Genomic DNA, 27,908 nt, shown 5'->3' with positions numbered 1-27,908 from the left:
TACAGTTTCTGTCTACATGGGGTGTATTTATAGGTTTTCTTGAAACCTGACTCCGCCCCCTACAGCTATCTTCAAAGGCAATTCTGTGATGTCACAAATGGCTTTGTGACATCACAGAAAAACGTTAATGCTGTTTGTCTTATGGTAAGTGTCCTTTTTGCTCTTCTGTTCTTAATTAGTGTGAATGCTGTAAAAGCATTCAAACACCGTTAGATTGCTCTTCTTTTAGACATGACTGCTTGTATTTTTCTCATTTTTAACATTTATATTTTTTAATTTATTCAACTTTATTCAACAAAAATTTCCCATGTATTTCAATGGGGAGACCCTTCAAATTCTCCTTCAACTCACTCCTCTTTCAACTCTAACTACTTCCACATACATTGACGTAGAGCCACCATTCAAACTTTCAAACGCAGACAAGACATTCAACTATTCAACTTGTATTTATCTTTTCAATATCTATTGTACTTTTTCTTCAGTTCCAGTTTAAGTTTCATCCTTCTTTTCAGCCGTTTATAATGGGTGTGTATGGGACGGAATGTTGGCGCTAGAGTGAGACAGCTCAACTGCTAGAGTGAGAGGAGGGTGGGAATTAATCTTAAAATCTTTTCTTAAAACTGCTGCTGTGTCTGCAGCGTTTGCTCTACAGGTATGATTTTACCCTCAAAACGTAGCCATCACTGTCCTCTTTCATCCAATGTGTTTATTATTGTAATAGGTGTTATGGTTCTGTCATAAATGTCACCAATGCACAGCTTCCTCCCTCCAACTCTTCCATAGACTCTAATGTTAAAATGGCTCAGAAGGTTCGTTTGAAAATCAGAAGAGCAGGCTGTCTTTACACTGTCACCACGTCCATATAATAAACTCCACAGGCATGAAAACTGAGAATTCAGTAGACTAGACATTGCTGCCACTCACAGTGAAAGAATTTTGTCAATACGACTTGTACTTTTCATTTCAATTTCATTTGTTTCAGGCTGACGTTTCTGTTCATTTTAAGCAGCAGAAGTGAGGTGCATGTCTGTGTCGTGTGTATGGAGCCATTGGATGCAGTCACTATAGCAACCAGGCTCACACCTGCCTGCTTAGCCCTCTCTCACTCTGCCAAGATTCATCATAAACACTTCTCTTTCAACTGCTGCTGTGTCCACAGTGTTTGCTCTACAGCCATCATTTTCCCCTCAAAACGTCGCCATCGTTGTTCTCTTTCCAACACAGTGTCTTTGAAAGCTCAGAGATGTAAACTTTGTGGATCCAAGTGGAGGGATCACAATTTAGTCATTCAGTGATTCAAAGAATATGAACTTTTAATATTCATTCAGATGTTTTCTGACTCTAAATTTTCTTTTCTCATTTCTTAGTTTTTTTAAATTTACATTTAAAACATTTTCAGCTATTTTCCAACTTCTTTTGTGCAAATGTCAGCTTTTAGCAGTTCAGCACTTTTGCTTTCAGGCGAAAATTTCTGTATTTTTCATCTAATTCGAAGTTTTTAACTTAAATTCAGCAATTAATTCATTTCACTGCATAGATTCAGGTATCACACATACACACACACATACATACACACACACACACACACATACACACACACATACACACACACACACACACACACACACACACACACACACACACACACACAGGCAAGGTACTCTTTGTGTGTATGTTAATGAACCGATGCATATTCATGTAACCTCAATAAAAGAACAGTGTTACGGGAGAACGAAGAGAGCAACTGGGGTCAAGCGAAGGAACGGCGCCTGTCCGGTTCTCTCCCGTGCACGAGAAACATGAAGAACTTTGCCTACTTGTGTCTTGCTTTGCTGTGTAATTATATTGTCTTCAACGTTCCAGCGAATAGGTTCAAGCTACAAACCTATCACTCTGCTCTCTGCTAAGGTTTTAGAATCACAGTGGAAAGTTTAGAATTATTACTTCGTTTCAAGGAATGAATACAATGTATAGAAGTAGATCAAAAGTGCTAAAACACAACCACTCAGACTTAATAAACAAAAGGAAAATCAGTTCAGTCCAATAATTTTTTATTTGCATAGTGCCAGTTCACAAGAAGATGCTTCAAGGCACTTGATATTGTAAGGTAAAGACCCTACAATATTACAGAAACCCCAACAATCCGAGGACCCCCTATGAGCAAGCACTTGGCGACAGTGGGGAGGAAAAACTGCCTATTAACAGGCAGAGACCTCCGGCAGAACCAGGCTCAGAAAGGGGCAGTCATCTGCCGCGACTGGTTGGGGGTGAGGTAGTGACACAGATGGAACGTGTTCATGTCACTTCCTCACAGCAAACAGATGTTATTATTTAGTGTTGTCTACTATTTTTGGTGTTAAGGGAAATACAGGTCCTCCTGGGTTAGAGAGGTAATTGCCTCAGTGTATTTTTAGCATTGTTTTTAACCATATCTCTTAGTGATTGAGTTTTAATTTTTTAAAAAGTCAGTTTGTGTTTGTTGACCAGTCTAAAAACTGATTATTTCTTTCAATGTATGAATGGGAATTATTGTTTAAAATTGTTCTTTCTGGTGTGGGAACAGGGCAGCAGGGTTCTTACTGGTGTGATGACCCGGCTGATGGGGTCTGTTACTTAATTATGGGGGTGTGTTGGTTAATCTGGAGGGTCTACTGCTTACATTCTGCAATGCCAACGTTTTGCCTACGAGAGGAGGGAGGAAATAAACCTTTTTTTCTGTCTTTTGAGGAATGCTTGAGATGAATCTGGTTGAGCGCCCAACCTCAGACTGCTGATATGATTTCGCCATAGAGTTTGGCTTGGCCTTGGTGGAAATCTGAGGTAGCGGGGCGTGCTTTGCGCTGACCTCAAGTGTCAGTTGTTTATTTTCTTCTACAAGGCTGCTGTTCTTAGCCTCATATACAGAAAGGATTCGCTGTGTTGTTACTAACTGCTTTTTGAGGTCGCGATTTTCCCACTCACATCTGTGGAGTTTCTGTATGGCATCTTTGTTTTGAAGTGCAGCCTCCTGATTCAGCGTTGGCCGCAGTTCTTTAATTTCTTTGTCCTTTTCTGTGACCAGTTGTTTATATTTGCATAACAGGCGGTCCCGGCGGCGCTGTTCAAATACTAATGCGTGACTGGACATGTGCATTTTTCTTTTAGCGTTAAGTCTGTTTGTTCGCCGCTGCGAGAAGATTTTTTCCTGTGTTTTTGCAGCGTATTTGTGCAGCTCAATGGCAACCTTTAAGGAATTCTCCTCACGCAGGTCCTTTACCTGCTTCGTCAGACGGTCAATTTCCTGTTTTTGTCCTTCAATCGTTTGTCTTTGAGTTGAACTCATTTGAATTTCAGTTTCCAGCTCTTTTATGTTTTGTTGCTGCTGAAACACAATTTCTCTGTAGTGTGTGAGCTCTTTGTCCACCTTTTCTTTGTCTGCCAAAATCTGGACCAGCCTTTTCTTAACTACCTTGCGCTCCTTGTTGACACAGGCAAGTTGTTTGGCCTGTGCCGTCTGCGCTTCTGCCTGCTTTTGTTTGATGAGCTCCAGTTGATTTTTCACAGCAAAATACCTGGTCTGAGACTTGGATAGCTCTGCTTGAATCATTTCTCGTTCACTATTCTTTTGTTCTGTGTCTTTTGTCAGTGACTCTATGGTGTCCTTAAATTGACTGATCACGGTCTTAGCCTCAGATAACTCCTTATTAAGTTTTTCATTCCAAAACTCGCCGTGCGTCATCTGTATTTTTGGTCTGTGTTCTGTTTCTTTCAGAGCATTTCTCAGACTGACAATCTCATGATCTTGGGATGTCATTTTCTTGAAGGATTCCCGCCTCTCACTTTCAAGTTTGGCTATTTGTTCATTTTTCATCTGCAGGACTTTCTCCAGGTGTTGCGTGTTAGAAAGCTGCTTTGAGGCTTCCTTTGTCTGACTTTCTATTTCCTCTCGTTTTCCTTTTAACTCTTTTACTAGTTTGTTATTGTCCAAGTCCTTTCCCAAAAGCAAATCTGACAGTTCATTATTTTTCATTATCAATGCGCTTTTCTCCATAACGACCCTGTCCTTTTGCTCTTCAAAATCCTCTGCTTTTTTTTGCCATGTTTTAATTTCAGCTTTTAATTTCTCTTCTAGTGCCTCCACTGTTTTAAGTCTGTCTCTACATTGAAACAGCGTGCTAGCCTCTACAAGATATTGTGATGTCCTTTTTTCAAAGTTGACCCTCTCTTCTTTGAGCTGGTCCTGGACTCTAAGCTCATTTTTTATCTGTTTTTCTTTTTCCTTCAGTTCTTTTACTTTTAGGTTTTTTTCAGTGGTCACTTGCTTTAATTCTTGCTTCAAGGCCTCATTTTCTTTGCTCAGTCTATTGACTTTGCCTTGAAGACGAGACAGAAATTCCACATCTTTTTCTTTCTGCTCCCGTCTCTTTTTTTCAGTGGCATGTTTCCTTTCCAAGTCTTTGCATTTCTTTTGAAGGTCCAGGATTTTTTTCTCATATTTCTCTGATCCTGCAGCCTTCATCTCACATTGAGCCATACGTTTTCTTAGTTGGTCTACTTGTGAGAGATGGGCGCGGGCTTCCTGTTTAAGGCTCGAAATATCATCCACACGTTCTCTACACACCTTAACAAATTTTGATATTGTCTTCTGCTGTTCCTTGTTTAAAGCCATGAGGTGTTTTTCTCTTCTCCTTAATTTTTCAATTTTTTTATGCTGTAATTCTAGTGTGGCAGCTATTTTTAAATGAATGTATTTAATTTGTATTTATATTGTTTGCGCAAAGTTATCAAGTGCAACCAGTTATCTACTCAACTAGGTAATGTGCGTTCCAAATGGAAACTCAAACTTACAGTTTCTGTCTACATGGGGTGTATTTATAGGTTTTCTTGAAACCTGACTCCGCCCCCTACAGCTATCTTCAAAGGCAATTCTGTGATGTCACAAATGGCTTTGTGACATCACAGAAAAACGTTAATGCTGTTTGTCTTATGGTAAGTGTCCTTTTTGCTCTTCTGTTCTTAATTAGTGTGAATGCTGTAAAAGCATTCAAACACCGTTAGATTGCTCTTCTTTTAGACATGACTGCTTGTATTTTTCTCATTTTTAACATTTATATTTTTTAATTTATTCAACTTTATTCAACAAAAATTTCCCATGTATTTCAATGGGGAGACCCTTCAAATTCTCCTTCAACTCACTCCTCTTTCAACTCTAACTACTTCCACATACATTGACGTAGAGCCACCATTCAAACTTTCAAACGCAGACAAGACATTCAACTATTCAACTTGTATTTATCTTTTCAATATCTATTGTACTTTTTCTTCAGTTCCAGTTTAAGTTTCATCCTTTTTTTCAGCCGTTTATAATGGGTGTGTATGGGACGGAATGTTGGCGCTAGAGTGAGACAGCTCAACTGCTAGAGTGAGAGGAGGGTGGGAATTAATCTTAAAATCTTTTCTTAAAACTGCTGCTGTGTCTGCAGCGTTTGCTCTACAGGTATGATTTTACCCTCAAAACGTAGCCATCACTGTCCTCTTTCATCCAATGTGTTTATTATTGTAATAGGTGTTATGGTTCTGTCATAAATGTCACCAATGCACAGCTTCCTCCCTCCAACTCTTCCATAGACTCTAATGTTAAAATGGCTCAGAAGGTTCGTTTGAAAATCAGAAGAGCAGGCTGTCTTTACACTGTCACCACGTCCATATAATAAACTCCACAGGCATGAAAACTGAGAATTCAGTAGACTAGACATTGCTGCCACTCACGGTGAAAGAATTTTGTCAATACGACTTGTACTTTTCATTTCAATTTCATTTGTTTCAGGCTGACGTTTCTGTTCATTTTAAGCAGCAGAAGTGAGGTGCATGTCTGTGTCGTGTGTATGGAGCCATTGGATGCAGTCACTATAGCAACCAGGCTCACACCTGCCTGCTTAGCCCTCTCTCACTCTGCCAAGATTCATCATAAACACTTCTCTTTCAACTGCTGCTGTGTCCACAGTGTTTGCTCTACAGCCATCATTTTCCCCTCAAAACGTCGCCATCGTTGTTCTCTTTCCAACACAGTGTCTTTGAAAGCTCAGAGATGTAAACTTTGTGGATCCAAGTGGAGGGATCACAATTTAGTCATTCAGTGATTCAAAGAATATGAACTTTTAATATTCATTCAGATGTTTTCTGACTCTAAATTTTCTTTTCTCATTTCTTAGTTTTTTTAAATTTACATTTAAAACATTTTCAGCTATTTTCCAACTTCTTTTGTGCAAATGTCAGCTTTTAGCAGTTCAGCACTTTTGCTTTCAGGCGAAAATTTCTGTATTTTTCATCTAATTCGAAGTTTTTAACTTAAATTCAGCAATTAATTCATTTCACTGCATAGATTCAGGTATCACACATACACACACACATACATACACACACACACACACACACACACACACACACACACACACACATACACACACACAGGCAAGGTACTCTTTGTGTGTATGTAGACGTCATATGTTAATGAACCGATGCATATTCATGTAACCTCAATAAAAGAACAGTGTTACGGGAGAACGAAGAGAGCAACTGGGGTCAAGCGAAGGAACGGCGCCTGTCCGGTTCTCTCCCGTGCACGAGAAACATGAAGAACTTTGCCTACTTGTGTCTTGCTTTGCTGTGTAATTATATTGTCTTCAACGTTCCAGCGAATAGGTTCAAGCTACAAACCTATCACTCTGCTCTCTGCTAAGGTTTTAGAATCACAGTGGAAAGTTTAGAATTATTACTTCGTTTCAAGGAATGAATACAATGTATAGAAGTAGATCAAAAGTGCTAAAACACAACCACTCAGACTTAATAAACAAAAGGAAAATCAGTTCAGTCCAATAATTTTTTATTTGCATAGTGCCAGTTCACAAGAAGATGCTTCAAGGCACTTGATATTGTAAGGTAAAGACCCTACAATATTACAGAAACCCCAACAATCCGAGGACCCCCTATGAGCAAGCACTTGGCGACAGTGGGGAGGAAAAACTGCCTATTAACAGGCAGAGACCTCCGGCAGAACCAGGCTCAGAAAGGGGCAGTCATCTGCCGCGACTGGTTGGGGGTGAGGTAGTGACACAGATGGAACGTGTTCATGTCACTTCCTCACAGCAAACAGATGTTATTATTTAGTGTTGTCTACTATTTTTGGTGTTAAGGGAAATACAGGTCCTCCTGGGTTAGAGAGGTAATTGCCTCAGTGTATTTTTAGCATTGTTTTTAACCATATCTCTTAGTGATTGAGTTTTAATTTTTTAAAAAGTCAGTTTGTGTTTGTTGACCAGTCTAAAAACTGATTATTTCTTTCAATGTATGAATGGGAATTATTGTTTAAAATTGTTCTTTCTGGTGTGGGAACAGGGCAGCAGGGTTCTTACTGGTGTGATGACCCGGCTGATGGGGTCTGTTACTTAATTATGGGGGTGTGTTGGTTAATCTGGAGGGTCTACTGCTTACATTCTGCAATGCCAACGTTTTGCCTACGAGAGGAGGGAGGAAATAAACCTTTTTTTCTGTCTTTTGAGGAATGCTTGAGATGAATCTGGTTGAGCGCCCAACCTCAGACTGCTGATATGATTTCGCCATAGAGTTTGGCTTGGCCTTGGTGGAAATCTGAGGTAGCGGGGCGTGCTTTGCGCTGACCTCAAGTGTCAGTTGTTTATTTTCTTCTACAAGGCTGCTGTTCTTAGCCTCATATACAGAAAGGATTCGCTGTGTTGTTACTAACTGCTTTTTGAGGTCGCGATTTTCCCACTCACATCTGTGGAGTTTCTGTATGGCATCTTTGTTTTGAAGTGCAGCCTCCTGATTCAGCGTTGGCCGCAGTTCTTTAATTTCTTTGTCCTTTTCTGTGACCAGTTGTTTATATTTGCATAACAGGCGGTCCCGGCGGCGCTGTTCAAATACTAATGCGTGACTGGACATGTGCATTTTTCTTTTAGCGTTAAGTCTGTTTGTTCGCCGCTGCGAGAAGATTTTTTCCTGTGTTTTTGCAGCGTATTTGTGCAGCTCAATGGCAACCTTTAAGGAATTCTCCTCACGCAGGTCCTTTACCTGCTTCGTCAGACGGTCAATTTCCTGTTTTTGTCCTTCAATCGTTTGTCTTTGAGTTGAACTCATTTGAATTTCAGTTTCCAGCTCTTTTATGTTTTGTTGCTGCTGAAACACAATTTCTCTGTAGTGTGTGAGCTCTTTGTCCACCTTTTCTTTGTCTGCCAAAATCTGGACCAGCCTTTTCTTAACTACCTTGCGCTCCTTGTTGACACAGGCAAGTTGTTTGGCCTGTGCCGTCTGCGCTTCTGCCTGCTTTTGTTTGATGAGCTCCAGTTGATTTTTCACAGCAAAATACCTGGTCTGAGACTTGGATAGCTCTGCTTGAATCATTTCTCGTTCACTATTCTTTTGTTCTGTGTCTTTTGTCAGTGACTCTATGGTGTCCTTAAATTGACTGATCACGGTCTTAGCCTCAGATAACTCCTTATTAAGTTTTTCATTCCAAAACTCGTCGTGCGTCATCTGTATTTTTAGTCTGTGTTCTGTTTCTTTCAGAGCATTTCTCAGACTGACAATCTCATGATCTTGGGATGTCATTTTCTTGAAGGATTCCCGCCTCTCACTTTCAAGTTTGGCTATTTGTTCATTTTTCATCTGCAGGACTTTCTCCAGGTGTTGCGTGTTAGAAAGCTGCTTTGAGGCTTCCTTTGTCTGACTTTCTATTTCCTCTCGTTTTCCTTTTAACTCTTTTACTAGTTTGTTATTGTCCAAGTCCTTTCCCAAAAGCAAATCTGACAGTTCATTATTTTTCATTATCAATGCGCTTTTCTCCATAATGACCCTGTCCTTTTGCTCTTCAAAATCCTCTGCTTTTTTTTGCCATGTTTTAATTTCAGCTTTTAATTTCTCTTCTAGTGCCTCCACTGTTTTAAGTCTGTCTCTACATTGAAACAGCGTGCTAGCCTCTACAAGATATTGTGATGTCCTTTTTTCAAAGTTGACCCTCTCTTCTTTGAGCTGGTCCTGGACTCTAAGCTCATTTTTTATCTGTTTTTCTTTTTCCTTCAGTTCTTTTACTTTTAGGTTTTTTTCAGTGGTCACTTGCTTTAATTCTTGCTTCAAGGCCTCATTTTCTTTGCTCAGTCTATTGACTTTGCCTTGAAGACGAGACAGAAATTCCACATCTTTTTCTTTCTGCTCCCGTCTCTTTTTTTCAGTGGCATGTTTCCTTTCCAAGTCTTTGCATTTCTTTTGAAGGTCCAGGATTTTTTTCTCATATTTCTCTGATCCTGCAGCCTTCATCTCACATTGAGCCATACGTTTTCTTAGTTGGTCTACTTGTGAGAGATGGGCGCGGGCTTCCTGTTTAAGGCTCGAAATATCATCCACACGTTCTCTACACACCTTAACAAATTTTGATATTGTCTTCTGCTGTTCCTTGTTTAAAGCCATGAGGTGTTTTTCTCTTCTCCTTAATTTTTCAATTTTTTTATGCTGTAATTCTAGTGTGGCAGCTATTTTTAAATGAATGTATTTAATTTGTATTTATATTGTTTGCGCAAAGTTATCAAGTGCAACCAGTTATCTACTCAACTAGGTAATGTGCGTTCCAAATGGAAACTCAAACTTACAGTTTCTGTCTACATGGGGTGTATTTATAGGTTTTCTTGAAACCTGACTCCGCCCCCTACAGCTATCTTCAAAGGCAATTCTGTGATGTCACAAATGGCTTTGTGACATCACAGAAAAACGTTAATGCTGTTTGTCTTATGGTAAGTGTCCTTTTTGCTCTTCTGTTCTTAATTAGTGTGAATGCTGTAAAAGCATTCAAACACCGTTAGATTGCTCTTCTTTTAGACATGACTGCTTGTATTTTTCTCATTTTTAACATTTATATTTTTTAATTTATTCAACTTTATTCAACAAAAATTTCCCATGTATTTCAATGGGGAGACCCTTCAAATTCTCCTTCAACTCACTCCTCTTTCAACTCTAACTACTTCCACATACATTGACGTAGAGCCACCATTCAAACTTTCAAACGCAGACAAGACATTCAACTATTCAACTTGTATTTATCTTTTCAATATCTATTGTACTTTTTCTTCAGTTCCAGTTTAAGTTTCATCCTTTTTTTCAGCCGTTTATAATGGGTGTGTATGGGACGGAATGTTGGCGCTAGAGTGAGACAGCTCAACTGCTAGAGTGAGAGGAGGGTGGGAATTAATCTTAAAATCTTTTCTTAAAACTGCTGCTGTGTCTGCAGCGTTTGCTCTACAGGTATGATTTTACCCTCAAAACGTAGCCATCACTGTCCTCTTTCATCCAATGTGTTTATTATTGTAATAGGTGTTATGGTTCTGTCATAAATGTCACCAATGCACAGCTTCCTCCCTCCAACTCTTCCATAGACTCTAATGTTAAAATGGCTCAGAAGGTTCGTTTGAAAATCAGAAGAGCAGGCTGTCTTTACACTGTCACCACGTCCATATAATAAACTCCACAGGCATGAAAACTGAGAATTCAGTAGACTAGACATTGCTGCCACTCACGGTGAAAGAATTTTGTCAATACGACTTGTACTTTTCATTTCAATTTCATTTGTTTCAGGCTGACGTTTCTGTTCATTTTAAGCAGCAGAAGTGAGGTGCATGTCTGTGTCGTGTGTATGGAGCCATTGGATGCAGTCACTATAGCAACCAGGCTCACACCTGCCTGCTTAGCCCTCTCTCACTCTGCCAAGATTCATCATAAACACTTCTCTTTCAACTGCTGCTGTGTCCACAGTGTTTGCTCTACAGCCATCATTTTCCCCTCAAAACGTCGCCATCGTTGTTCTCTTTCCAACACAGTGTCTTTGAAAGCTCAGAGATGTAAACTTTGTGGATCCAAGTGGAGGGATCACAATTTAGTCATTCAGTGATTCAAAGAATATGAACTTTTAATATTCATTCAGATGTTTTCTGACTCTAAATTTTCTTTTCTCATTTCTTAGTTTTTTTAAATTTACATTTAAAACATTTTCAGCTATTTTCCAACTTCTTTTGTGCAAATGTCAGCTTTTAGCAGTTCAGCACTTTTGCTTTCAGGCGAAAATTTCTGTATTTTTCATCTAATTCGAAGTTTTTAACTTAAATTCAGCAATTAATTCATTTCACTGCATAGATTCAGGTATCACACATACACACACACATACATACACACACACACACACACATACACACACACATACACACACACACACACACACACACACACACACACACACACACACAGGCAAGGTACTCTTTGTGTGTATGTAGACGTCATATGTTAATGAACCGATGCATATTCATGTAACCTCAATAAAAGAACAGTGTTACGGGAGAACGAAGAGAGCAACTGGGGTCAAGCGAAGGAACGGCGCCTGTCCGGTTCTCTCCCGTGCACGAGAAACATGAAGAACTTTGCCTACTTGTGTCTTGCTTTGCTGTGTAATTATATTGTCTTCAACGTTCCAGCGAATAGGTTCAAGCTACAAACCTATCACTCTGCTCTCTGCTAAGGTTTTAGAATCACAGTGGAAAGTTTAGAATTATTACTTCGTTTCAAGGAATGAATACAATGTATAGAAGTAGATCAAAAGTGCTAAAACACAACCACTCAGACTTAATAAACAAAAGGAAAATCAGTTCAGTCCAATAATTTTTTATTTGCATAGTGCCAGTTCACAAGAAGATGCTTCAAGGCACTTGATATTGTAAGGTAAAGACCCTACAATATTACAGAAACCCCAACAATCCGAGGACCCCCTATGAGCAAGCACTTGGCGACAGTGGGGAGGAAAAACTGCCTATTAACAGGCAGAGACCTCCGGCAGAACCAGGCTCAGAAAGGGGCAGTCATCTGCCGCGACTGGTTGGGGGTGAGGTAGTGACACAGATGGAACGTGTTCATGTCACTTCCTCACAGCAAACAGATGTTATTATTTAGTGTTGTCTACTATTTTTGGTGTTAAGGGAAATACAGGTCCTCCTGGGTTAGAGAGGTAATTGCCTCAGTGTATTTTTAGCATTGTTTTTAACCATATCTCTTAGTGATTGAGTTTTAATTTTTTAAAAAGTCAGTTTGTGTTTGTTGACCAGTCTAAAAACTGATTATTTCTTTCAATGTATGAATGGGAATTATTGTTTAAAATTGTTCTTTCTGGTGTGGGAACAGGGCAGCAGGGTTCTTACTGGTGTGATGACCCGGCTGATGGGGTCTGTTACTTAATTATGGGGGTGTGTTGGTTAATCTGGAGGGTCTACTGCTTACATTCTGCAATGCCAACGTTTTGCCTACGAGAGGAGGGAGGAAATAAACCTTTTTTTCTGTCTTTTGAGGAATGCTTGAGATGAATCTGGTTGAGCGCCCAACCTCAGACTGCTGATATGATTTCGCCATAGAGTTTGGCTTGGCCTTGGTGGAAATCTGAGGTAGCGGGGCGTGCTTTGCGCTGACCTCAAGTGTCAGTTGTTTATTTTCTTCTACAAGGCTGCTGTTCTTAGCCTCATATACAGAAAGGATTCGCTGTGTTGTTACTAACTGCTTTTTGAGGTCGCGATTTTCCCACTCACATCTGTGGAGTTTCTGTATGGCATCTTTGTTTTGAAGTGCAGCCTCCTGATTCAGCGTTGGCCGCAGTTCTTTAATTTCTTTGTCCTTTTCTGTGACCAGTTGTTTATATTTGCATAACAGGCGGTCCCGGCGGCGCTGTTCAAATACTAATGCGTGACTGGACATGTGCATTTTTCTTTTAGCGTTAAGTCTGTTTGTTCGCCGCTGCGAGAAGATTTTTTCCTGTGTTTTTGCAGCGTATTTGTGCAGCTCAATGGCAACCTTTAAGGAATTCTCCTCACGCAGGTCCTTTACCTGCTTCGTCAGACGGTCAATTTCCTGTTTTTGTCCTTCAATCGTTTGTCTTTGAGTTGAACTCATTTGAATTTCAGTTTCCAGCTCTTTTATGTTTTGTTGCTGCTGAAACACAATTTCTCTGTAGTGTGTGAGCTCTTTGTCCACCTTTTCTTTGTCTGCCAAAATCTGGACCAGCCTTTTCTTAACTACCTTGCGCTCCTTGTTGACACAGGCAAGTTGTTTGGCCTGTGCCGTCTGCGCTTCTGCCTGCTTTTGTTTGATGAGCTCCAGTTGATTTTTCACAGCAAAATACCTGGTCTGAGACTTGGATAGCTCTGCTTGAATCATTTCTCGTTCACTATTCTTTTGTTCTGTGTCTTTTGTCAGTGACTCTATGGTGTCCTTAAATTGACTGATCACGGTCTTAGCCTCAGATAACTCCTTATTAAGTTTTTCATTCCAAAACTCGCCGTGCGTCATCTGTATTTTTGGTCTGTGTTCTGTTTCTTTCAGAGCATTTCTCAGACTGACAATCTCATGATCTTGGGTTGTCATTTTCTTGAAGGATTCCCGCCTCTCACTTTCAAGTTTGGCTATTTGTTCATTTTTCATCTGCAGGACTTTCTCCAGGTGTTGCGTGTTAGAAAGCTGCTTTGAGGCTTCCTTTGTCTGACTTTCTATTTCCTCTCGTTTTCCTTTTAACTCTTTTACTAGTTTGTTATTGTCCAAGTCCTTTCCCAAAAGCAAATCTGACAGTTCATTATTTTTCATTATCAATGCGCTTTTCTCCATAATGACCCTGTCCTTTTGCTCTTCAAAATCCTTTGCTTTTTTTTGCCATGTTTTAATTTCAGCTTTTAATTTCTCTTCTAGTGCCTCCACTGTTTTAAGTCTGTCTCTACATTGAAACAGCGTGCTAGCCTCTACAAGATATTGTGATGTCCTTTTTTCAAAGTTGACCCTCTCTTCTTTGAGCTGGTCCTGGACTCTAAGCTCATTTTTTATCTGTTTTTCTTTTTCCTTCAGTTCTTTTACTTTTAGGTTTTTTTCAGTGGTCACTTGCTTTAATTCTTGCTTCAAGGCCTCATTTTCTTTGCTCAGTCTATTGACTTTGCCTTGAAGACGAGACAGAAATTCCACATCTTTTTCTTTCTGCTCCCGTCTCTTTTTTTCAGTGGCATGTTTCCTTTCCAAGTCTTTGCATTTCTTTTGAAGGTCCAGGATTTTTTTCTCATATTTCTCTGATCCTGCAGCCTTCATCTCACATTGAGCCATACGTTTTCTTAGTTGGTCTACTTGTGAGAGATGGGCGCGGGCTTCCTGTTTAAGGCTCGAAATATCATCCACACGTTCTCTACACACCTTAACAAATTTTGATATTGTCTTCTGCTGTTCCTTGTTTAAAGCCATGAGGTGTTTTTCTCTTCTCCTTAATTTTTCAATTTTTTTATGCTGTAATTCTAGTGTGGCAGCTATTTTTAAATGAATGTATTTAATTTGTATTTATATTGTTTGCGCAAAGTTATCAAGTGCAACCAGTTATCTACTCAACTAGGTAATGTGCGTTCCAAATGGAAACTCAAACTTACAGTTTCTGTCTACATGGGGTGTATTTATAGGTTTTCTTGAAACCTGACTCCGCCCCCTACAGCTATCTTCAAAGGCAATTCTGTGATGTCACAAATGGCTTTGTGACATCACAGAAAAACGTTAATGCTGTTTGTCTTATGGTAAGTGTCCTTTTTGCTCTTCTGTTCTTAATTAGTGTGAATGCTGTAAAAGCATTCAAACACCGTTAGATTGCTCTTCTTTTAGACATGACTGCTTGTATTTTTCTCATTTTTAACATTTATATTTTTTAATTTATTCAACTTTATTCAACAAAAATTTCCCATGTATTTCAATGGGGAGACCCTTCAAATTCTCCTTCAACTCACTCCTCTTTCAACTCTAACTACTTCCACATACATTGACGTAGAGCCACCATTCAAACTTTCAAACGCAGACAAGACATTCAACTATTCAACTTGTATTTATCTTTTCAATATCTATTGTACTTTTTCTTCAGTTCCAGTTTAAGTTTCATCCTTTTTTTCAGCCGTTTATAATGGGTGTGTATGGGACGGAATGTTGGCGCTAGAGTGAGACAGCTCAACTGCTAGAGTGAGAGGAGGGTGGGAATTAATCTTAAAATCTTTTCTTAAAACTGCTGCTGTGTCTGCAGCGTTTGCTCTACAGGTATGATTTTACCCTCAAAACGTAGCCATCACTGTCCTCTTTCATCCAATGTGTTTATTATTGTAATAGGTGTTATGGTTCTGTCATAAATGTCACCAATGCACAGCTTCCTCCCTCCAACTCTTCCATAGACTCTAATGTTAAAATGGCTCAGAAGGTTCGTTTGAAAATCAGAAGAGCAGGCTGTCTTTACACTGTCACCACGTCCATATAATAAACTCCACAGGCATGAAAACTGAGAATTCAGTAGACTAGACATTGCTGCCACTCACGGTGAAAGAATTTTGTCAATACGACTTGTACTTTTCATTTCAATTTGATTTGTTTCAGGCTGACGTTTCTGTTCATTTTAAGCAGCAGAAGTGAGGTGCATGTCTGTGTCGTGTGTATGGAGCCATTGGATGCAGTCACTATAGCAACCAGGCTCACACCTGCCTGCTTAGCCCTCTCTCACTCTGCCAAGATTCATCATAAACACTTCTCTTTCAACTGCTGCTGTGTCCACAGTGTTTGCTCTACAGCCATCATTTTCCCCTCAAAACGTCGCCATCGTTGTTCTCTTTCCAACACAGTGTCTTTGAAAGCTCAGAGATGTAAACTTTGTGGATCCAAGTGGAGGGATCACAATTTAGTCATTCAGTGATTCAAAGAATATGAACTTTTAATATTCATTCAGATGTTTTCTGACTCTAAATTTTCTTTTCTCATTTCTTAGTTTTTTTAAATTTACATTTAAAACATTTTCAGCTATTTTCCAACTTCTTTTGTGCAAATGTCAGCTTTTAGCAGTTCAGCACTTTTGCTTTCAGGCGAAAATTTCTGTATTTTTCATCTAATTCGAAGTTTTTAACTTAAATTCAGCAATTAATTCATTTCACTGCATAGATTCAGGTATCACACATACACACACACATACATACACACACACACACACACATACACACACACATACACACACACACACACACACACACACACACACACACACACACACACACACACACACAGGCAAGGTACTCTTTGTGTGTATGTAGACGTCATATGTTAATGAACCGATGCATATTCATGTAACCTCAATAAAAGAACAGTGTTACGGGAGAACGAAGAGAGCAACTGGGGTCAAGCGAAGGAACGGCGCCTGTCCGGTTCTCTCCCGTGCACGAGAAACATGAAGAACTTTGCCTACTTGTGTCTTGCTTTGCTGTGTAATTATATTGTCTTCAACGTTCCAGCGAATAGGTTCAAGCTACAAACCTATCACTCTGCTCTCTGCTAAGGTTTTAGAATCACAGTGGAAAGTTTAGAATTATTACTTCGTTTCAAGGAATGAATACAATGTATAGAAGTAGATCAAAAGTGCTAAAACACAACCACTCAGACTTAATAAACAAAAGGAAAATCAGTTCAGTCCAATAATTTTTTATTTGCATAGTGCCAGTTCACAAGAAGATGCTTCAAGGCACTTGATATTGTAAGGTAAAGACCCTACAATATTACAGAAACCCCAACAATCCGAGGACCCCCTATGAGCAAGCACTTGGCGACAGTGGGGAGGAAAAACTGCCTATTAACAGGCAGAGACCTCCGGCAGAACCAGGCTCAGAAAGGGGCAGTCATCTGCCGCGACTGGTTGGGGGTGAGGTAGTGACACAGATGGAACGTGTTCATGTCACTTCCTCACAGCAAACAGATGTTATTATTTAGTGTTGTCTACTATTTTTGGTGTTAAGGGAAATACAGGTCCTCCTGGGTTAGAGAGGTAATTGCCTCAGTGTATTTTTAGCATTGTTTTTAACCATATCTCTTAGTGATTGAGTTTTAATTTTTTAAAAAGTCAGTTTGTGTTTGTTGACCAGTCTAAAAACTGATTATTTCTTTCAATGTATGAATGGGAATTATTGTTTAAAATTGTTCTTTCTGGTGTGGGAACAGGGCAGCAGGGTTCTTACTGGTGTGATGACCCGGCTGATGGGGTCTGTTACTTAATTATGGGGGTGTGTTGGTTAATCTGGAGGGTCTACTGCTTACATTCTGCAATGCCAACGTTTTGCCTACGAGAGGAGGGAGGAAATAAACCTTTTTTTCTGTCTTTTGAGGAATGCTTGAGATGAATCTGGTTGAGCGCCCAACCTCAGACTGCTGATATGATTTCGCCATAGAGTTTGGCTTGGCCTTGGTGGAAATCTGAGGTAGCGGGGCGTGCTTTGCGCTGACCTCAAGTGTCAGTTGTTTATTTTCTTCTACAAGGCTGCTGTTCTTAGCCTCATATACAGAAAGGATTCGCTGTGTTGTTACTAACTGCTTTTTGAGGTCGCGATTTTCCCACTCACATCTGTGGAGTTTCTGTATGGCATCTTTGTTTTGAAGTGCAGCCTCCTGATTCAGCGTTGGCCGCAGTTCTTTAATTTCTTTGTCCTTTTCTGTGACCAGTTGTTTATATTTGCATAACAGGCGGTCCCGGCGGCGCTGTTCAAATACTAATGCGTGACTGGACATGTGCATTTTTCTTTTAGCGTTAAGTCTGTTTGTTCGCCGCTGCGAGAAGATTTTTTCCTGTGTTTTTGCAGCGTATTTGTGCAGCTCAATGGCAACCTTTAAGGAATTCTCCTCACGCAGGTCCTTTACCTGCTTCGTCAGACGGTCAATTTCCTGTTTTTGTCCTTCAATCGTTTGTCTTTGAGTTGAACTCATTTGAATTTCAGTTTCCAGCTCTTTTATGTTTTGTTGCTGCTGAAACACAATTTCTTTGTAGTGTGTGAGCTCTTTGTCCACCTTTTCTTTGTCTGCCAAAATCTGGACCAGCCTTTTCTTAACTACCTTGCGCTCCTTGTTGACACAGGCAAGTTGTTTGGCCTGTGCCGTCTGCGCTTCTGCCTGCTTTTGTTTGATGAGCTCCAGTTGATTTTTCACAGCAAAATACCTGGTCTGAGACTTGGATAGCTCTGCTTGAATCATTTCTCGTTCACTATTCTTTTGTTCTGTGTCTTTTGTCAGTGACTCTATGGTGTCCTTAAATTGACTGATCACGGTCTTAGCCTCAGATAACTCCTTATTAAGTTTTTCATTCCAAAACTCGCCGTGCGTCATCTGTATTTTTGGTCTGTGTTCTGTTTCTTTCAGAGCATTTCTCAGACTGACAATCTCATGATCTTGGGTTGTCATTTTCTTGAAGGATTCCCGCCTCTCACTTTCAAGTTTGGCTATTTGTTCATTTTTCATCTGCAGGACTTTCTCCAGGTGTTGCGTGTTAGAAAGCTGCTTTGAGGCTTCCTTTGTCTGACTTTCTATTTCCTCTCGTTTTCCTTTTAACTCTTTTACTAGTTTGTTATTGTCCAAGTCCTTTCCCAAAAGCAAATCTGACAGTTCATTATTTTTCATTATCAATGCGCTTTTCTCCATAATGACCCTGTCCTTTTGCTCTTCAAAATCCTTTGCTTTTTTTTGCCATGTTTTAATTTCAGCTTTTAATTTCTCTTCTAGTGCCTCCACTGTTTTAAGTCTGTCTCTACATTGAAACAGCGTGCTAGCCTCTACAAGATATTGTGATGTCCTTTTTTCAAAGTTGACCCTCTCTTCTTTGAGCTGGTCCTGGACTCTAAGCTCATTTTTTATCTGTTTTTCTTTTTCCTTCAGTTCTTTTACTTTTAGGTTTTTTTCAGTGGTCACTTGCTTTAATTCTTGCTTCAAGGCCTCATTTTCTTTGCTCAGTCTATTGACTTTGCCTTGAAGACGAGACAGAAATTCCACATCTTTTTCTTTCTGCTCCCGTCTCTTTTTTTCAGTGGCATGTTTCCTTTCCAAGTCTTTGCATTTCTTTTGAAGGTCCAGGATTTTTTTCTCATATTTCTCTGATCCTGCAGCCTTCATCTCACATTGAGCCATACGTTTTCTTAGTTGGTCTACTTGTGAGAGATGGGCGCGGGCTTCCTGTTTAAGGCTCGAAATATCATCCACACGTTCTCTACACACCTTAACAAATTTTGATATTGTCTTCTGCTGTTCCTTGTTTAAAGCCATGAGGTGTTTTTCTCTTCTCCTTAATTTTTCAATTTTTTTATGCTGTAATTCTAGAGTGGCAGCTATTTTTAAATGAATGTATTTAATTTGTATTTATATTGTTTGCGCAAAGTTATCAAGTGCAACCAGTTATCTACTCAACTAGGTAATGTGCGTTCCAAATGGAAACTCAAACTTACAGTTTCTGTCTACATGGGGTGTATTTATAGGTTTTCTTGAAACCTGACTCCGCCCCCTACAGCTATCTTCAAAGACAATTCTGTGATGTCACAAATGGCTTTGTGACACACACACACACACACACACACACACACACACGCACACACACACATACACACACACAGGCAAGGTACTCTTTGTGTGTATGTAGACGTCATATGTTAATGAACCGATGCATATTCATGTAACCTCAATAAAAGAACAGTGTTACGGGAGAACGAAGAGAGCAACTGGGGTCAAGCGAAGGAACGGCGCCTGTCCGGTTCTCTCCCGTGCACGAGAAACATGAAGAACTTTGCCTACTTGTGTCTTGCTTTGCTGTGTAATTATATTGTCTTCAACGTTCCAGCGAATAGGTTCAAGCTACAAACCTATCACTCTGCTCTCTGCTAAGGTTTTAGAATCACAGTGGAAAGTTTAGAATTATTACTTCGTTTCAAGGAATGAATACAATGTATAGAAGTAGATCAAAAGTGCTAAAACACAACCACTCAGACTTAATAAACAAAAGGAAAATCAGTTCAGTCCAATAATTTTTTATTTGCATGGTGCCAGTTCACAAGAAGATGCTTCAAGGCACTTGATATTGTAAGGTAAAGACCCTACAATATTACAGAAACCCCAACAATCCGAGGACCCCCTATGAGCAAGCACTTGGCGACAGTGGGGAGGAAAAACTGCCTATTAACAGGCAGAGACCTCCGGCAGAACCAGGCTCAGAAAGGGGCAGTCATCTGCCGCGACTGGTTGGGGGTGAGGTAGTGACACAGATGGAACGTGTTCATGTCACTTCCTCACAGCAAACAGATGTTATTATTTAGTGTTGTCTACTATTTTTGGTGTTAAGGGAAATACAGGTCCTCCTGGGTTAGAGAGGTAATTGCCTCAGTGTATTTTTAGCATTGTTTTTAACCATATCTCTTAGTGATTGAGTTTTAATTTTTTAAAAAGTCAGTTTGTGTTTGTTGACCAGTCTAAAAACTGATTATTTCTTTCAATGTATGAATGGGAATTATTGTTTAAAATTGTTCTTTCTGGTGTGGGAACAGGGCAGCAGGGTTCTTACTGGTGTGATGACCCGGCTGATGGGGTCTGTTACTTAATTATGGGGGTGTGTTGGTTAATCTGGAGGGTCTACTGCTTACATTCTGCAATGCCAACGTTTTGCCTACGAGAGGAGGGAGGAAATAAACCTTTTTTTCTGTCTTTTGAGGAATGCTTGAGATGAATCTGGTTGAGCGCCCAACCTCAGACTGCTGATATGATTTCGCCATAGAGTTTGGCTTGGCCTTGGTGGAAATCTGAGGTAGCGGGGCGTGCTTTGCGCTGACCTCAAGTGTCAGTTGTTTATTTTCTTCTACAAGGCTGCTGTTCTTAGCCTCATATACAGAAAGGATTCGCTGTGTTGTTACTAACTGCTTTTTGAGGTCGCGATTTTCCCACTCACATCTGTGGAGTTTCTGTATGGCATCTTTGTTTTGAAGTGCAGCCTCCTGATTCAGCGTTGGCCGCAGTTCTTTAATTTCTTTGTCCTTTTCTGTGACCAGTTGTTTATATTTGCATAACAGGCGGTCCCGGCGGCGCTGTTCAAATACTAATGCGTGACTGGACATGTGCATTTTTCTTTTAGCGTTAAGTCTGTTTGTTCGCCGCTGCGAGAAGATTTTTTCCTGTGTTTTTGCAGCGTATTTGTGCAGCTCAATGGCAACCTTTAAGGAATTCTCCTCACGCAGGTCCTTTACCTGCTTCGTCAGACGGTCAATTTCCTGTTTTTGTCCTTCAATCGTTTGTCTTTGAGTTGAACTCATTTGAATTTCAGTTTCCAGCTCTTTTATGTTTTCTTGCTGCTGAAACACAATTTCTCTGTAGTGTGTGAGCTCTTTGTCCACCTTTTCTTTGTCTGCCAAAATCTGGACCAGCCTTTTCTTAACTACCTTGCGCTCCTTGTTGACACAGGCAAGTTGTTTGGCCTGTGCCGTCTGCGCTTCTGCCTGCTTTTGTTTGATGAGCTCCAGTTGATTTTTCACAGCAAAATACCTGGTCTGAGACTTGGATAGCTCTGCTTGAATCATTTCTCGTTCACTATTCTTTTGTTCTGTGTCTTTTGTCAGTGACTCTATGGTGTCCTTAAATTGACTGATCACGGTCTTAGCCTCAGATAACTCCTTATTAAGTTTTTCATTCCAAAACTCGCCGTGCGTCATCTGTATTTTTGGTCTGTGTTCTGTTTCTTTCAGAGCATTTCTCAGACTGACAATCTCATGATCTTGGGTTGTCATTTTCTTGAAGGATTCCCGCCTCTCACTTTCAAGTTTGGCTATTTGTTCATTTTTCATCTGCAGGACTTTCTCCAGGTGTTGCGTGTTAGAAAGCTGCTTTGAGGCTTCCTTTGTCTGACTTTCTATTTCCTCTCGTTTTCCTTTTAACTCTTTTACTAGTTTGTTATTGTCCAAGTCCTTTCCCAAAAGCAAATCTGACAGTTCATTATTTTTCATTATCAATGCGCTTTTCTCCATAATGACCCTGTCCTTTTGCTCTTCAAAATCCTTTGCTTTTTTTTGCCATGTTTTAATTTCAGCTTTTAATTTCTCTTCTAGTGCCTCCACTGTTTTAAGTCTGTCTCTACATTGAAACAGCGTGCTAGCCTCTACAAGATATTGTGATGTCCTTTTTTCAAAGTTGACCCTCTCTTCTTTGAGCTGGTCCTGGACTCTAAGCTCATTTTTTATCTGTTTTTCTTTTTCCTTCAGTTCTTTTACTTTTAGGTTTTTTTCAGTGGTCACTTGCTTTAATTCTTGCTTCAAGGCCTCATTTTCTTTGCTCAGTCTATTGACTTTGCCTTGAAGACGAGACAGAAATTCCACATCTTTTTCTTTCTGCTCCCGTCTCTTTTTTTCAGTGGCATGTTTCCTTTCCAAGTCTTTGCATTTCTTTTGAAGGTCCAGGATTTTTTTCTCATATTTCTCTGATCCTGCAGCCTTCATCTCACATTGAGCCATACGTTTTCTTAGTTGGTCTACTTGTGAGAGATGGGCGCGGGCTTCCTGTTTAAGGCTCGAAATATCATCCACACGTTCTCTACACACCTTAACAAATTTTGATATTGTCTTCTGCTGTTCCTTGTTTAAAGCCATGAGGTGTTTTTCTCTTCTCCTTAATTTTTCAATTTTTTTATGCTGTAATTCTAGTGTGGCAGCTATTTTTAAATGAATGTATTTAATTTGTATTTATATTGTTTGCGCAAAGTTATCAAGTGCAACCAGTTATCTACTCAACTAGGTAATGTGCGTTCCAAATGGAAACTCAAACTTACAGTTTCTGTCTACATGGGGTGTATTTATAGGTTTTCTTGAAACCTGACTCCGCCCCCTACAGCTATCTTCAAAGGCAATTCTGTGATGTCACAAATGGCTTTGTGACATCACAGAAAAACGTTAATGCTGTTTGTCTTATGGTAAGTGTCCTTTTTGCTCTTCTGTTCTTAATTAGTGTGAATGCTGTAAAAGCATTCAAACACCGTTAGATTGCTCTTCTTTTAGACATGACTGCTTGTATTTTTCTCATTTTTAACATTTATATTTTTTAATTTATTCAACTTTATTCAACAAAAATTTCCCATGTATTTCAATGGGGAGACCCTTCAAATTCTCCTTCAACTCACTCCTCTTTCAACTCTAACTACTTCCACATACATTGACGTAGAGCCACCATTCAAACTTTCAAACCCAGACAAGACATTCAACTATTCAACTTGTATTTATCTTTTCAATATCTATTGTACTTTTTCTTCAGTTCCAGTTTAAGTTTCATCCTTTTTTTCAGCCGTTTATAATGGGTGTGTATGGGACGGAATGTTGGCGCTAGAGTGAGACAGCTCAACTGCTAGAGTGAGAGGAGGGTGGGAATTAATCTTAAAATCTTTTCTTAAAACTGCTGCTGTGTCTGCAGCGTTTGCTCTACAGGTATGATTTTACCCTCAAAACGTAGCCATCACTGTCCTCTTTCATCCAATGTGTTTATTATTGTAATAGGTGTTATGGTTCTGTCATAAATGTCACCAATGCACAGCTTCCTCCCTCCAACTCTTCCATAGACTCTAATGTTAAAATGGCTCAGAAGGTTCGTTTGAAAATCAGAAGAGCAGGCTGTCTTTACACTGTCACCACGTCCATATAATAAACTCCACAGGCATGAAAACTGAGAATTCAGTAGACTAGACATTGCTGCCACTCACGGTGAAAGAATTTTGTCAATACGACTTGTACTTTTCATTTCAATTTCATTTGTTTCAGGCTGACGTTTCTGTTCATTTTAAGCAGCAGAAGTGAGGTGCATGTCTGTGTCGTGTGTATGGAGCCATTGGATGCAGTCACTATAGCAACCAGGCTCACACCTGCCTGCTTAGCCCTCTCTCACTCTGCCAAGATTCATCATAAACACTTCTCTTTCAACTGCTGCTGTGTCCACAGTGTTTGCTCTACAGCCATCATTTTCCCCTCAAAACGTCGCCATCGTTGTTCTCTTTCCAACACAGTGTCTTTGAAAGCTCAGAGATGTAAACTTTGTGGATCCAAGTGGAGGGATCACAATTTAGTCATTCAGTGATTCAAAGAATATGAACTTTTAATATTCATTCAGATGTTTTCTGACTCTAAATTTTCTTTTCTCATTTCTTAGTTTTTTTAAATTTACATTTAAAACATTTTCAGCTATTTTCCAACTTCTTTTGTGCAAATGTCAGCTTTTAGCAGTTCAGCACTTTTGCTTTCAGGCGAAAATTTCTGTATTTTTCATCTAATTCGAAGTTTTTAACTTAAATTCAGCAATTAATTCATTTCACTGCATAGATTCAGGTATCACACATACACACACACATACATACACACACACACACACACATACACACACACATACACACACACACACACACACACACACACACAGGCAAGGTACTCTTTGTGTGTATGTTAATGAACCGATGCATATTCATGTAACCTCAATAAAAGAACAGTGTTACGGGAGAACGAAGAGAGCAACTGGGGTCAAGCGAAGGAACGGCGCCTGTCCGGTTCTCTCCCGTGCACGAGAAACATGAAGAACTTTGCCTACTTGTGTCTTGCTTTGCTGTGTAATTATATTGTCTTCAACGTTCCAGCGAATAGGTTCAAGCTACAAACCTATCACTCTGCTCTCTGCTAAGGTTTTAGAATCACAGTGGAAAGTTTAGAATTATTACTTCGTTTCAAGGAATGAATACAATGTATAGAAGTAGATCAAAAGTGCTAAAACACAACCACTCAGACTTAATAAACAAAAGGAAAATCAGTTCAGTCCAATAATTTTTTATTTGCATAGTGCCAGTTCACAAGAAGATGCTTCAAGGCACTTGATATTGTAAGGTAAAGACCCTACAATATTACAGAAACCCCAACAATCCGAGGACCCCCTATGAGCAAGCACTTGGCGACAGTGGGGAGGAAAAACTGCCTATTAACAGGCAGAGACCTCCGGCAGAACCAGGCTCAGAAAGGGGCAGTCATCTGCCGCGACTGGTTGGGGGTGAGGTAGTGACACAGATGGAACGTGTTCATGTCACTTCCTCACAGCAAACAGATGTTATTATTTAGTGTTGTCTACTATTTTTGGTGTTAAGGGAAATACAGGTCCTCCTGGGTTAGAGAGGTAATTGCCTCAGTGTATTTTTAGCATTGTTTTTAACCATATCTCTTAGTGATTGAGTTTTAATTTTTTAAAAAGTCAGTTTGTGTTTGTTGACCAGTCTAAAAACTGATTATTTCTTTCAATGTATGAATGGGAATTATTGTTTAAAATTGTTCTTTCTGGTGTGGGAACAGGGCAGCAGGGTTCTTACTGGTGTGATGACCCGGCTGATGGGGTCTGTTACTTAATTATGGGGGTGTGTTGGTTAATCTGGAGGGTCTACTGCTTACATTCTGCAATGCCAACGTTTTGCCTACGAGAGGAGGGAGGAAATAAACCTTTTTTTCTGTCTTTTGAGGAATGCTTGAGATGAATCTGGTTGAGCGCCCAACCTCAGACTGCTGATATGATTTCGCCATAGAGTTTGGCTTGGCCTTGGTGGAAATCTGAGGTAGCGGGGCGTGCTTTGCGCTGACCTCAAGTGTCAGTTGTTTATTTTCTTCTACAAGGCTGCTGTTCTTAGCCTCATATACAGAAAGGATTCGCTGTGTTGTTACTAACTGCTTTTTGAGGTCGCGATTTTCCCACTCACATCTGTGGAGTTTCTGTATGGCATCTTTGTTTTGAAGTGCAGCCTCCTGATTCAGCGTTGGCCGCAGTTCTTTAATTTCTTTGTCCTTTTCTGTGACCAGTTGTTTATATTTGCATAACAGGCGGTCCCGGCGGCGCTGTTCAAATACTAATGCGTGACTGGACATGTGCATTTTTCTTTTAGCGTTAAGTCTGTTTGTTCGCCGCTGCGAGAAGATTTTTTCCTGTGTTTTTGCAGCGTATTTGTGCAGCTCAATGGCAACCTTTAAGGAATTCTCCTCACGCAGGTCCTTTACCTGCTTCGTCAGACGGTCAATTTCCTGTTTTTGTCCTTCAATCGTTTGTCTTTGAGTTGAACTCATTTGAATTTCAGTTTCCAGCTCTTTTATGTTTTGTTGCTGCTGAAACACAATTTCTTTGTAGTGTGTGAGCTCTTTGTCCACCTTTTCTTTGTCTGCCAAAATCTGGACCAGCCTTTTCTTAACTACCTTGCGCTCCTTGTTGACACAGGCAAGTTGTTTGGCCTGTGCCGTCTGCGCTTCTGCCTGCTTTTGTTTGATGAGCTCCAGTTGATTTTTCACAGCAAAATACCTGGTCTGAGACTTGGATAGCTCTGCTTGAATCATTTCTCGTTCACTATTCTTTTGTTCTGTGTCTTTTGTCAGTGACTCTATGGTGTCCTTAAATTGACTGATCACGGTCTTAGCCTCAGATAACTCCTTATTAAGTTTTTCATTCCAAAACTCGCCGTGCGTCATCTGTATTTTTGGTCTGTGTTCTGTTTCTTTCAGAGCATTTCTCAGACTGACAATCTCATGATCTTGGGATGTCATTTTCTTGAAGGATTCCCGCCTCTCACTTTCAAGTTTGGCTATTTGTTCATTTTTCATCTGCAGGACTTTCTCCAGGTGTTGCGTGTTAGAAAGCTGCTTTGAGGCTTCCTTTGTCTGACTTTCTATTTCCTCTCGTTTTCCTTTTAACTCTTTTACTAGTTTGTTATTGTCCAAGTCCTTTCCCAAAAGCAAATCTGACAGTTCATTATTTTTCATTATCAATGCGCTTTTCTCCATAACGACCCTGTCCTTTTGCTCTTCAAAATCCTTTGCTTTTTTTTGCCATGTTTTAATTTCAGCTTTTAATTTCTCTTCTAGTGCCTCCACTGTTTTAAGTCTGTCTCTACATTGAAACAGCGTGCTAGCCTCTACAAGATATTGTGATGTCCTTTTTTCAAAGTTGACCCTCTCTTCTTTGAGCTGGTCCTGGACTCTAAGCTCATTTTTTATCTGTTTTTCTTTTTCCTTCAGTTCTTTTACTTTTAGGTTTTTTTCAGTGGTCACTTGCTTTAATTCTTGCTTCAAGGCCTCATTTTCTTTGCTCAGTCTATTGACTTTGCCTTGAAGACGAGACAGAAATTCCACATCTTTTTCTTTCTGCTCCCGTCTCTTTTTTTCAGTGGCATGTTTCCTTTCCAAGTCTTTGCATTTCTTTTGAAGGTCCAGGATTTTTTTCTCATATTTCTCTGATCCTGCAGCCTTCATCTCACATTGAGCCATACGTTTTCTTAGTTGGTCTACTTGTGAGAGATGGGCGCGGGCTTCCTGTTTAAGGCTCGAAATATCATCCACACGTTCTCTACACACCTTAACAAATTTTGATATTGTCTTCTGCTGTTCCTTGTTTAAAGCCATGAGGTGTTTTTCTCTTCTCCTTAATTTTTCAATTTTTTTATGCTGTAATTCTAGTGTGGCAGCTATTTTTAAATGAATGTATTTAATTTGTATTTATATTGTTTGCGCAAAGTTATCAAGTGCAACCAGTTATCTACTCAACTAGGTAATGTGCGTTCCAAATGGAAACTCAAACTTACAGTTTCTGTCTACATGGGGTGTATTTATAGGTTTTCTTGAAACCTGACTCCGCCCCCTACAGCTATCTTCAAAGGCAATTCTGTGATGTCACAAAGCCATTTGTGACATCCTTTTTGCTCTTCTGTTCTTAATTAGTGTGAATGCTGTAAAAGCATTCAAACACCGTTAGATTGCTCTTCTTTTAGACATGACTGCTTGTATTTTTCTCATTTTTAACATTTATATTTTTTAATTTATTCAACTTTATTCAACAAAAATTTCCCATGTATTTCAATGGGGAGACCCTTCAAATTCTCCTTCAACTCACTCCTCTTTCAACTCTAACTACTTCCACATACATTGACGTAGAGCCACCATTCAAACTTTCAAACGCAGACAAGACATTCAACTATTCAACTTGTATTTATCTTTTCAATATCTATTGTACTTTTT

General features: G+C 39.7%; 6 protein-coding genes across 6 annotated transcripts; all 6 read right to left on the bottom strand.

The window, feature by feature from the left end:
• Positions 1-2,617: 2,617 nt before the first annotated feature.
• LOC147313964 (uncharacterized) lies at positions 2,618-4,648 on the bottom strand. Its single transcript, XM_086262702.1, has one exon. The coding sequence runs from the start codon at positions 4,646-4,648 to the stop codon at positions 2,618-2,620; it is 2,031 nt and encodes a 676-aa protein (XP_086118828.1).
• Positions 4,649-7,428: 2,780 nt separating this feature from the next.
• On the bottom strand, positions 7,429-9,459 carry LOC147313963 (uncharacterized). The gene has a single exon (XM_086262701.1). The coding sequence runs from the start codon at positions 9,457-9,459 to the stop codon at positions 7,429-7,431; it is 2,031 nt and encodes a 676-aa protein (XP_086118827.1).
• Positions 9,460-12,261: 2,802 nt separating this feature from the next.
• LOC147313962 (uncharacterized) lies at positions 12,262-14,292 on the bottom strand. The gene has a single exon (XM_086262700.1). It carries the CDS (start codon positions 14,290-14,292, stop codon positions 12,262-12,264), a length of 2,031 nt encoding a protein of 676 aa, XP_086118826.1.
• A 2,814-nt stretch (positions 14,293-17,106) lies between these two features.
• On the bottom strand, positions 17,107-19,137 carry LOC147313961 (uncharacterized). The gene has a single exon (XM_086262699.1). It carries the CDS (start codon positions 19,135-19,137, stop codon positions 17,107-17,109), a length of 2,031 nt encoding a protein of 676 aa, XP_086118825.1.
• A 1,322-nt stretch (positions 19,138-20,459) lies between these two features.
• On the bottom strand, positions 20,460-22,490 carry LOC147313960 (uncharacterized). Its single transcript, XM_086262698.1, has one exon. The coding sequence runs from the start codon at positions 22,488-22,490 to the stop codon at positions 20,460-20,462; it is 2,031 nt and encodes a 676-aa protein (XP_086118824.1).
• A 2,775-nt stretch (positions 22,491-25,265) lies between these two features.
• On the bottom strand, positions 25,266-27,296 carry LOC147313959 (uncharacterized). Its single transcript, XM_086262697.1, has one exon. It carries the CDS (start codon positions 27,294-27,296, stop codon positions 25,266-25,268), a length of 2,031 nt encoding a protein of 676 aa, XP_086118823.1.
• Positions 27,297-27,908: the final 612 nt, after the last annotated feature.

The sequence above is a fragment of the Aulonocara sp. 'chitande type north' Nkhata Bay genome, linkage group LG14, assembly GCF_057382095.1.
Source record: "Aulonocara sp. 'chitande type north' Nkhata Bay isolate Kocher_YH1m ecotype deep benthic linkage group LG14, A_spYH_male_GT1.1, whole genome shotgun sequence".
Taxonomy (NCBI): Eukaryota; Metazoa; Chordata; class Actinopteri; order Cichliformes; family Cichlidae; genus Aulonocara; species Aulonocara sp. 'chitande type north' Nkhata Bay.
Note: the sequence above shows the minus strand (reverse complement) of the source record. Positions and strands in the feature narration are given on the sequence as shown.

Excerpts from the sequence above, each read along its gene's own strand:
- LOC147313962 (XM_086262700.1), bottom strand. The coding sequence starts at position 14,292 with ATGGCTTTAAACAAGGAACAGCAGAAGACAATATCAAAATTTGTTAAG.
- LOC147313964 (XM_086262702.1), bottom strand. The coding sequence starts at position 4,648 with ATGGCTTTAAACAAGGAACAGCAGAAGACAATATCAAAATTTGTTAAG.
- LOC147313959 (XM_086262697.1), bottom strand. The coding sequence starts at position 27,296 with ATGGCTTTAAACAAGGAACAGCAGAAGACAATATCAAAATTTGTTAAG.
- LOC147313960 (XM_086262698.1), bottom strand. The coding sequence starts at position 22,490 with ATGGCTTTAAACAAGGAACAGCAGAAGACAATATCAAAATTTGTTAAG.
- LOC147313961 (XM_086262699.1), bottom strand. The coding sequence starts at position 19,137 with ATGGCTTTAAACAAGGAACAGCAGAAGACAATATCAAAATTTGTTAAG.
- LOC147313963 (XM_086262701.1), bottom strand. The coding sequence starts at position 9,459 with ATGGCTTTAAACAAGGAACAGCAGAAGACAATATCAAAATTTGTTAAG.